Genomic DNA, 11,279 nt, shown 5'->3' on the forward strand with positions numbered 1-11,279 from the left:
TTGGCGCCTGCCTTTGGCCCGGGGCGCGATCCTGGAGACCCGGGATCGAATCCCACGTCGGGCTCCCTGCATGGAGCCTTCTTCTCCCTCTGCCTGTGTCTCTGCCTCTCTGTCTCTCTCTGTGTGACTATCATGAATAAATAAATAAAATCTTTAAAAAAAATAAAAATAAAAATAAAAAGACCTCTTGGTCTACATTAGTTGCTGCTATGTAGCAAGTTCTGGTGCTGACTTCTAAGGGCTTCTGCCCTCAAATCAATTTTTGACACTGTAAATTGGTGTTTTCCCCAATTTCATTTGCATATAATATTTAGTGTTTATCTAATGACAGAACCATGTGTGCTATTACTTATTTTTTAATTGTCTCATTTTTCTAAAATACTTTCAGCTCATCTCTAGCAGTAATATCCATGAAATCTGGGCTTTGATGTGCTGCATATGTACTTTCCTGATTCACATTACATAACGTAAATTAAAAACATCCATCTCTTTATGTCAGAATCATCTTAAACTCTGTGTGGCTTTCAGTTATTACCTTCTCTGCATCATTAGGGTAGAAAAACTCCAGATGTGTATTTCTAGTCGGGTTGTTTTTTGTTTTGTTTTGTTTTTAATTCATGAGAGACACAGGTAGAAAGAGAAGCAGGCTCCCCAAGGGGAGCCTGATGTAGGACTCGATCCCAGGACCCTGGGATCACGCCCTGAGCCAAGGGCAGATACTCAACCACTGAGCCACCCAGGTGCCCCTCTAGTTGGTTTTTATTTCCACTGATAATGGGAAGAGACTGTCACCAGTGCTTAACCAAGAGATGAGATGCATCACACATCACATATGTACATGCCCTTTTCACACTGTATCACCTCCCAGGTTTGGTGACAATGACATGCAGAATCCCCTGCTGCTTTCTCAAATAACTTTGACTTGCACCCCCACTTTTTCTTTCACACCTTGAATTGATTTGCTTCCTTCTACATTTGCTGCTGTCTGTCCTGGCATTGCAAAAAAAATCTTTAAAGTGCACAGAGGGCTGGCTTTCATTTCCTTCTCTCCCTTCCAAAAGGTTTAGCTTCTTCTCCCGAGATAAGAAGCGTCTGGCCAACACGCAGAGGAACGTGCACATCCAGGAGTCGTTTGGCCAGTGGGCCAACTCCCACCGTGATGACAGTTACACGGAGCAAGGACAGGAAGCCCTGCAGCACCTGTGACCACAGCCCGCCTCCACCCTGGGACCTGAATTATCCACCGCCAGCGCCAGCAGTGGGACCTGGCAGCTTCAGGTGTTGCTACCTTGCACACCTCTCGGTTCAGATGCACCCCTAGAACTGATCCCTCAAACAAACTGCTTTGAGGAAGCACACTGAAAAACTGATGCCAAACTCTAAAGAAATGTTTATTTATACCCAGGGCTATGACCGTTTATAATAGATGACTGATCCCTTAGGATATATATTTAATAACACCATGAGCAGAGGCCAGACTTTTGCATTAACTTCAGTAACACAAGCTTCTTTAAGCCAAATACATCACATGCCACTATAATTACTGTTTGACTTACTTTGTATGAAATTCCGTGTAGGGGTTTTATTAACACATTTGTCGTACTGAAGTGGGAGGCAGGAAGCAGTAGATTTTCCTTATATCTCTCATGAAATTGTTGTGGTGGTAGCTCAGTACATAGGATGCATCCATTAGATAAGCAGGATAAGCCTCCAAAGTCACCAGACAAGCTGGCCCCACTTAGATGTGAGGCAACAGAAAATATGGTCCTCCTAACCCAGAAACTGGAGATGACTTTGCAAGAGCCAGTGGTTCTCTTTTGCACCTTGTTACTGATATTGCCTAGAGCATGTAACGAGTGCCTTGGAATCGGCTGTGAGTTATGCAGTACTAACCAAACAAAGTTGCTAAGGATGAGACATTGCAACCCTTTTCATTTCTTGTTTGTATTTTTTCCCCCTCAGCTTCTTTCTTTATCTTTAAATACATCAAACAGTCTCCTATAAAGAAGACCAATGTACAAGAGCAGATTTGAAAAGGGCGGGGGGGGGGGGGCGGGATAGGCTCACCAGCGTGAAGGCAGTGGGTGAAGAGATTGCTTGGGGACCGCATGTCTGGCTGACTCATAGGGATGTGGTGACACAGAGAGGGGCAGAAACCTGTATCTGGTGAGCTGAGATTTTGCCCAATAGCACTGTCTTTCTCTCTGCCCGCAGAGGACACCTCAGGGCACAGGCTGGGTGCTGACAGATTGAGAGAGGTAGCATTTGCTAGCAGAACACTCAAGTAACATCTGATGAGTCCACTACACATTCTGCTATGGTTTGCTAAGAAACCATCAGGTTGGTTTACAGTATATGGGGACTCTGTTTCCAGATTGCAGAAAAGAATGATCAGACAGGATAATGTTGCTTATGCACTGTGGTTCTCAAACCTGACTGCCCACAAGAATTATCAGTTGATTCTCAGAGTATAAAAGCAAGTGTATTGAGGAATCCCACTCCCCCTGGCCACTTTTAGTTGCCTTCTCAGGATTAACCAATGTTGCCAGTTTCTTGAATGTCTTCAAAGAGCTTATAAATATACATGCAGTTATGTAACAAAATATATTTTTTCCTTTTTTTTCATAAATGGCAGCATACTATATATGTGCTATTCTGTACCTTTCTTTTCTTAGAATACCCTGGAGATGATGACTCCACATCAGTACATAAGACAGTGGGTCTCAATGTCCCCCAGGGACATTTGGCAATGTCTGGAAATATTTTTGGTGTTTTGGTTGTCACAACTGCTGTCATCCAGTGGGTCGGCTCCAGGGATGCTGCTCAACATCCCACAGCGCTCAGAACAGTGCCCCCATCACAGTCTCCCAGCACCAGATGTAATAGTGCAAGATTGAGGACCCCTGGTGTACCATGTAGATGCATAATTTGTTCATGTTGACAGTTACACTGTCAACTTCCTTTCCAGTCTTTTACTGTCTAAAACAGCACTGTACACTTTCACACATGTCAGTCTGCAGAATAAACTAGAATTGCCAGGTGATAGGGTTTATGCCTTTGTCATGTAGCTACTGCTAAGGTCCCTGCTGTGGGGGCTTTACACCAACTTTTTTGTTTTGCTTAGTTACCAGGGTCCATACAATGTGAAGCTTCAAAGTCAAGGATGGGATCTGTGTTTGCATATTTGTTTAATCCATCTATGTTCTGGTACCCAGGGTTAACCACTAGCGTGGATAATGTAAACACCATGACTGGATTTCTTTTTTCTGCTGTTGTCTCACAACACAAGCTTCCCTAATGTGGAGAGCTTGTTTAGCTGAAGTACCTGCCAACTCTAGCCCATAACACACTTTTGGTGTCGTAACGGAGCACTTTGCAAAACCTGAATGAAGTCAGAAGAGTGTACACCTGCATGGCTGTTTTCTGAGACATAGGAGATGGTAAAATTCTGCGCTAGGAATTTACAAAGGGGGGAATCCCTGGGTGGCTGAGTGGTTTAGTGCCTGCCTATGGCCCAGGGCGTGATCCTGGCGTCCTAGGATCAAGTCCCGCATTGGGCTCCCTGCATGGAGCCTGCTTCTCCCTCTGCCTGTGTCTCTGCCTCTCCCTCAGTCTGTGTCTCTCATGAATAAATAAAATCTTAAAAAAAAATTTTTTTTACAAAGGAAAGAACCTATTTTTCTAAAACTGCCCTAATAGTTTTAAAATAGAACAGATTCCCTACATAATGAGATTCATACCCCAAATGCAAAAACCTGGTCGTGAATGTGTTGAGTCTTGATACTAAATCATTTACTTTGCATGAAACATCTTGAATTTTAAAGAAGCTGAGCTTACAAAGATACAGCCATTAATAAAACAAAAATGCTAAGTGTCACTTTGGTGAAAATCCTGGGAACAACATGGTACTTTTCAAAGCCCTTAAAAGTTAACGTCAATATATCCAGCCCTCCAACAAGTGGGAGGCCGGATGTCTAAGAGGGAGAAGACAAATCAATCCATCAGAACCACATAGAAGCCTCTTTCATTGATTTCTCGCCGTTTCATGATCACTTCTTTAGAGCTTCACAGACCAGAGCCTTAGAGCCCTGCAACTTTGGTTTTTCATTTTCTTTTTTTTTTTTTTTAAGATTTTATTTATTTATTCATGAGAGAGACAGAGAAAGAGGCAGAGACACAGGCAGAGGGAGCTCCCTGCATGGAGCCTGATGCAAGACTCAATCCCTGGACCCGGGATCACGCCCTAAGCCGAAGGCAGACGCTCAACCACTGAGCCACCCAGGCATCCCTGGTTTTTCACTTTAAATGCCAGCCTCCCTGCCAAAAACAGGGAGGAAAAAAAGGCAATCAGCATTTGGCTCAAGAATGGAGTTACATTTGTTTGAGAATAGCTGGTTGCTGACCCAGGCTACTGCACACACTGGCTTTGCTATGAAGTTCTGAACATTATCCCTGAATTCACTGCCCTATATCATTTTTATTTCAGTTTGCCAAGCCTTTACACTATAAAGATGGAAAAGATACAGCTTACTCTGGCCATATTCAGGTTCCCAAGAGTCTGAGAGTATTGCAAATGATTTTCGGTCATCACTTCATTTTGCCAAGCCCCCCAAATGGTCAATTCCAACAGGCAGGAGAAAATCAAAATTGCAAAAACAAATTCTCTACTGCTACCTGCCCTTCTGTGTAGATGCTGGCAAAGACAAAACTGTTTCTCAAGTTTATTAAATAATGAGAGATAAAGTTCATAATATCATGTTCAGCTGGAACCTGGGTTCCAGATCGGAAAGAAAACTTACTCCAGACCCCACCACCATTAGCAAGCTTTACTCAAGCACTGGACATACATACTATATAAAAGCAACACAGATCTCTGTGCTTCTGTTTATGCTGGGTCTGGGTTCTGGCGATGCTGGTGAGCCTCTATTTACTTCGGTCCCTCTTCTCCCTCCCCTTGGCTCGGTCATCTCTGAAGTCCCTCTCTCTCTCCCAGTCACTTTCTAGCCACACCCTGCTTGGCTCTCTCTCCTGCCATCTCTTTTCCCGGTTACGATCATGGTCTCGGTCCCTCGTCCGAGAGTCCCAGTGTCTTTCTCGAGACCGAGATCGCTCCCGCTTTTCCCGTTTTCCCTCTCTGTATTGATCGTTTTTAATAATTGGCAAATTAATGGGTTTTCGAAAAGGCCGGTCACGCCCCCCAAACCTCAGCTGCCCAGATTCCTTTTTCCCTCCCAGACCTCCTCCAAGTCTCCGAGGGATCCACCCTTTGAGGGTCCTTTCCAGTTCATAGTCCACAAATATCTCATGCTGGTCAATCACCAGGCCGTCTGCATCTCGGTACGCTTTGATCAGAGAACGCTCCTCTTTGTATTCAATGAAGGCATAGCCCTTTGAAAGACCCGTGACCAAGTCCCTCACCAGCCGAAGCCTCCTGATGTCCCCGTAGCGAGAAAATACTTCCTTTAACTTCTCCTCCTTGGTCTGCAAGTTTAGTCTTGCCACAAACAGGGTGAGGAGGGGGTCTCCTGTGACGCCCTTGTTGGGAGTGTATCGGGCCAACATTGCCCTCCAGACAGCACGATCGTGTGGATCTTCATCAGTGCCATCAATGCTGCCAGCTTTAAGGGGGTCATACTCCTTGGCGATGGGCATCCAATCGTTCATGTTCTAGGAAGGATCACAGCAAACCTTTATGTAGCACCTACTGTGAGCTACTCATTTAATCCTTAAAATAACCCTGAGAAATAGATGCTATTATTCACTCTTTCTTCAATAGGGAAGAAAGGACCTAGAGCATGAGGCCTTCCAGCTACAAAGTGGGTGGGACAATATCAAAGCCAGACAGTGGGGCTCCAAGATGTTGTCACGCACTGCTCAACCCTCCATCCCGGGAAGAAGCACAAGGCAATTTGCTGGGTTTGATCCATCTGTGTATCATCCAATTTAGTCCCATCAGGACACTTACCAACCACATTAAAATGTGGCAACATGGATCAGAATCCAGGCTCACCTTTCAGACTTTAAAATGGTCATAGGAAGACAAGCCTCGGAACTGCTATGAAAATTGGTGTTTTTAAAAACTCTTTACTACCAAGAACCTCAAACATGTACCATGTAGAGAATGGCATAACCTTCCACAGACTCATCACCTGACTGACCAACATGTAGCTAGTCTTGTTTCATCGGTGCCCACTCACATCCTCACTCCTAGATTACTTTGCAGGAAATTCTGGATATTATTACATGCTCATCTGTAAATGTTTTGGTATGCATTATTAAAAGATAAGAAAGATAAGGATTTTTTTTAGCAAAACAAAACTACAAGGGAAAATGGTGTTTTTTTAAAATTTTATTTATTTATTTATTTATTTATTTATTATTTATTTATTTATTTATTTATGATAGTCACAGAAAGAGAGAGAGAGAGGCAGAGACACAGGCAGAGGGAGAAGCAGGCTCCAAGCACCGGGAGCCCGATGTGGGATTCGATCCCGAGTCTCCAGGATCGCGCCCTGGGCCAAAGGAAGGCGCTAAACCGCTGCGCCACCCAGGGATCCCGAAAATGGCGTTTTTGATGTAGTATTTTGCATAGGTAGCAAAGCTAAAACTACTGTGACCCAGCAGCAGCAGGCTCTTTGATTCAAAAGGAATATGAGATTTTTTTCTCAATCCCCTGGCTGATAATCTGTTTGTGCCTTATGGCATGGGAACTGATTGCAATGGCAATTTTATCCCACAAGCATACTCCTCCAACTGTCGTTTGTTCTGATACAGGATAATTTTTTTTAAAGAGGGTGGGAAAGTTTAAACTGAGAGGAGAGGCAGTTAACATGGTAATTGATTCACATTCTGGTGACTCTGCTAGAATAGTGTCTGCCAACATTTCAGACACTGGTAATGCTCACGTGACCATCTCTGCAAAACTTACAGCCAATATCAAAATATGTTACCTTAAAACCAGGACTCCAGATGATTGGCTAGCTCAGTCAAAGCATACGACTCCTGATCTAGGGCTCATGAGTTCAAGCCCCACGTTGGGTATAGAGCTTACTTTAATTAATTAACAAACCAGGGCTCTGAACAATTTATATAGTACTCTCATTCATTACATCTTTCCATGATATTAAAATATCTGTAATTACCCTCTTACTCATATTTTCCTCAAGGATCTTTTTGCTTTCGTTTTTCTTCAGTTGATGGGTTATGTAGGAGGAGTGATTATTTATGGGATAAACTGTGAAATTATATTCCCAATAAAAACACCAAAACAATAAAATCCAAAGTCAACAGCACTGCACTCAAGACCTTTTGAGCATCACTTAGCCTCTTACCACATGCCATTGCAAAATCTGTTTTACCCAGGATTGCTTCTCATTCCTTAAATGTGCCCTAATTCCCCAGCTCTGGTTCTTGCCCTGTGCGATTTCCTCTCCTGGGAACAGCCTCTTCCTTTCCACATCTCCACGTATGGAAATTCTATTGGTCCTTCCAAGCCCAGCTTCCAACCTCCCTGTGAAGCAAATTAATCTGTCCTACACCTCACAGCTTCATGGCTTCTGTAATACCAATCTCATTTTCCCCGAACACACAGTAAACACTCTTCAGTCTAGTGTATGCTTTACTGTATCTCCAGATTCTGGGATACTTCCTGATAAATACTGAGGAACTAAACCAACTCCAATCAAAAGTTAGTGAAGTTCTTTGTTCCAAATCAGACAAAAAGGATGACTTCATTGCAAACTGATAGGCAAAACACAACTTTATACTTGCAGAGGCCTTGAGAAAAATCAAGGCCATCCCACCTAAAGTTTAGCATTAGCACAAGTACAGCCATCTTAGGCCCCTGTGAATAAGAGCTGAACTTTATAGGAAAAACTGCAGAATGTCCTCGGCAGGGAATCCCATAATCAGAAAGACAACAGAGCTCAGAATTGCCCTAGGCAGAGAATCTGGTATCAGAAAGGCAACAGAGCCCACCTGTGGTAGAAAGTCCCATATTAGAATGAGAACAGAGCTCAATGCCCTTGAAACCCCCATATCAGAATGTAAACAGAACTTGAAAAATTCCTCCACCCCTTCTGAAAATCCTCTAGACTAGCCTATAAAAAACCCAGCTGTAACCCACTTCGGGGTCCAAGTCCCTCCTCCGCTGTGTCCGGTACACTTGGACCCAAGCTCGAGCTTGCTAATCAACACTCGTGTGCTTGCATCAGTGTGGGCTCCTTCGTGGTTTCTCGGATTCACAATCTTGGGCACACCGATACTGTCTGCCACTACCCTGTAAAAGGAGGGCATCTATGCCTGTCTTTGTTAACCAGCAACTCTAATAACAGCTGGAGAAACAAGACAAGAGAGGATTTCAGTCCTGTCTGGGTGCTGTCTCTAACTCACTTTGTATCTCTTCTCTTTCATGGAATTTGTCCACGTGAAAAAGAGAGAGAGTGAGAGAGAGAGAGAGAGAGAATGCACACTACATTGTTTGACTCTCTTCCTGCTCTAGTATGGTCTAACAATTCCATCCTTATTGGCCCTAACATTCCAGACCGCACTCCCTATCCTCCATCACAGGGCTGCCAGGGGGAACACAAAAACCCACAAACATGAGGACCATGATAATTATAGTTAACTTGTACTGAAGACTTAGGGGGTGCCTGCCACTATGCTAAGCACTTAACTCCTCTTGATGAAGGATAGCTAGAAGGCAGGCAGGGACAAGGGGCCCTACCCTAAGAGGAAACCACCCTTCAAAGGATTTTATACTACCCTGGAAGGAGCTTTCCACCAAGTGATAGATGACAAAAACCCAACTGTATGACAGGCGCAGGGAGGGTTAATCAGATTAAAACAGCCAGCTAACAAGCCCATAAAACCCCCTAGACTTAGGAACTCTGGTGGCAACCTCTCCGGCCCCTTCTTGGGAGCTTTGTACTATCACTTTGCTTTCACTCAATAAACCTTGCTTTGCCGCCCACGACTTTGTCTGCTCTAACCTCTTCATTCTTCAAAGGAGTGTGACCAAGAGCTCTCCGCACCAACAGAGAAAAAAAAATCCTGTAACACCCTCACCTCACAGCACTGTTGGGACATAGGTTCTACAATCAGTGCCATTTCAGATGAGGAGGGAGATACACAAAACTTTCTTTTGCTGCAAATCACAAGTAGCCCTGCCAGGTAGTCACATTCAAGGGCTTTTACCACTCCAGAACTTGAGCTCTTAACTACAGTATTTCCTTAGATGGCTGTCATAAAATATGAAACTTTGGAGATGGGAAGAGCAAAAAACAAAATCCTACAAGGAGTCTGGGTTTTTGAGGCTGAGGAAAGAATCCCTTCCCCAGTCAACAAGAACAGGTCATAAAAGATCCATCAAATATGGGGATCCCTGGGTGGCGCAGCGGTTTGGCGCCTGCCTTTGGCCCAGGGCGTGATCCTGGAGACCCGGGATCGAATCCCACGTCGGGCTCCCGGTGCATGGAGCCTGCTTCTCCCTCTGCCTGTGTCTCTGCCTCTCTCTCCCTCTCTCTGTGTGACTATCATAAATAAATAAATTTATAAAAAAAAAAAAAGATCCATCAAATAAAACTGACATTATACAGAGAGCATGGTTGGCTCAGTTGAGCATCTGCCTTCAGCTCAAATAATGATCTGGGGCATTGGGCATCAAGCTTCCTGATCAGCGGGGAGTCTGCTTCTTTCTCTCCCTCTGTTCCTCCCCACTACTCTTTCTCTCACTTGCTCTATGAAATAAATAAAATCTTTAGGGATGCCTGGGTGGCTCAGTTGGTTAACCATTTGCCTTCTGCTCAGGTCATGATCCCTGGGTCCTGGGATGGAGCCCTTCATTGGGCTCCATGCTCAGCCAGGAGCCTGTTTCTCCCTCTCCTCCTCACTCTTGATCTCTGTCATTATCTGTCTCTCTAAATAAACAAATAAAATCTTGTTTAAAAATTTGAAGAGATCTTTTTAAAAATCTGAAGGGAATTACTAAGGGATAATCTGAATTTTTGTTTCTCCTCATTGGTGGTATCCTTTCAATAATAAATGCCAAGGGGGGAAAAAAAACTCTTAAACTAAATGCCAAGAGAGCAGCAGCAGGCATCACAGCTTCTCATTCATCATTCACAGTATTCTTCCCATTGCAGAATTATGTTGAGATTTCCTACAATTTCTTTGGATTTTTTAGATTCGTATCATTATTTCATACATGAGGATGAGATATGAGAGATGAATGGTGGGGGAATGGAACAATTAATCCTTAAAGAAAAAAGTGTGGAAAGCGCAGGAGAACACAGGACCTGGAGGCAGAACACCAGGTTTAAGACCTAGTCCTCTCCTGGCAAAATTTAAACCATCTGTAAAATGTAACTACCTGCCACTTCACTAGGTTTTTGTTAAAATTAAGACAGGGACGCCGGGGTGCTCAGCGGTTGAGCATCTGCCTTCCGCTGGGGTCGTTATCCCGGAGTCCGGGATCGAGTCCCGCGTCGGGCTCCCTGCGTGGAGCCTGCTTCTCCCTCCGCCTGTGTCTCTGCCTCTCTCTCCCTGTGTCTCTAATGAATAAATGAATCTTTTTAAAAATCATAAAAAAAGATTAGATAAGACAGTGTCCGTGAAAGTGCTTTATAAGTTATTATACAGATCAGCTATTAAGAAACCATCCAAGAAAACATGCCCCCCTCTTACTGAATCCCCGGAATTTAGAATATTCCCGCGCTTCGCCCGCAAAAGGGAAATAGAACCGAAATCAGACCCGCCGAAGCCTCCCGAGCATGCGCAGTGGCCCCGCGGCCGCGAAGCCGGAAGTCTGGGTAGAAGAGCCCACATTGCCAGTAGCCCCGCAGCACCCCAGCTTTGACCGATGGCCCTGGAGGCTGCCCACCCCCCGACCTCTCACCCTCTGGGGGGAGAAGGGGCCCTAATTCCACCGAGCTATCGCCCCCGCTGTCCGCAACAAATCCCCCAAGGGCTCCCCCTTTGCCAGGCGTCAACATGGCGGCCCTTACACGAGTGGACGCAGGGTCCCGGCCCAATTCCCTCGTCCTTCCCGCCGGAGTGGGCCTTGCTGGCGCCAAGCTGCTGCCACTCACCTCGGCAATGGTCGGGCTTCCCTTTCCACAGAGGCCAGCGGACTCCCCGGACTTGAAGCGCCGGGAGATTCCTCGCGCCCGCCTGAGTAGCCCTTTACATTGGAGGAAGCAGATTCGCCGCGAGCAGTGGTTTGGGTTTTTTTTTTTTTTTTTTTTAACTTAAAAAAAAAAGTAATCCATGTGTATTGAACC

At 44.8% G+C, this 11,279-nt stretch overlaps 3 protein-coding genes across 11 annotated transcripts in view; 1 reads left to right on the forward strand and 2 right to left on the reverse strand.

Moving 5' to 3' along the window:
• Positions 1-2,644, forward strand: part of RILPL1 (Rab interacting lysosomal protein like 1) — a 44,653-nt gene extending 42,009 nt beyond the window's left edge. For all 3 annotated transcript variants that reach the window (XM_025473689.3, XM_025473686.3, XM_025473688.3), the window contains one exon: positions 1,062-2,644. In XM_025473689.3, coding sequence (XP_025329474.1) covers positions 1,062-1,067 — 6 coding nt within the window. In that variant the 3' untranslated portion in view covers positions 1,068-2,644. The remainder of the gene's footprint in view (positions 1-1,061) is intronic.
• Positions 1-11,279, reverse strand: part of TMED2 (transmembrane p24 trafficking protein 2) — a 168,451-nt gene that overhangs the window by 76,976 nt on the left and 80,196 nt on the right. The gene's annotated exons all lie outside the window — the stretch shown is intronic.
• Positions 1,368-11,279, reverse strand: part of LOC112676464 (N-lysine methyltransferase KMT5A) — a 73,280-nt gene continuing 63,368 nt past the window's right edge. For 4 of the 5 annotated variants that reach the window (XM_049101538.1, XM_049101541.1, XM_049101540.1 and 1 more), the window contains one exon: positions 1,368-5,667. In XM_049101538.1, coding sequence (XP_048957495.1) covers positions 4,924-5,667 — 744 coding nt within the window. In that variant the 3' untranslated portion in view covers positions 1,368-4,923. Of the gene's footprint in view, positions 5,668-11,087; positions 11,243-11,279 lie in introns of those variants that run through there. The other variant, XM_025473685.3, reaches the window with a different exon arrangement.

Source organism: Canis lupus, chromosome 26 (assembly GCF_003254725.2).
Source record: "Canis lupus dingo isolate Sandy chromosome 26, ASM325472v2, whole genome shotgun sequence".
NCBI classification, from domain to species: Eukaryota; Metazoa; Chordata; class Mammalia; order Carnivora; family Canidae; genus Canis; species Canis lupus.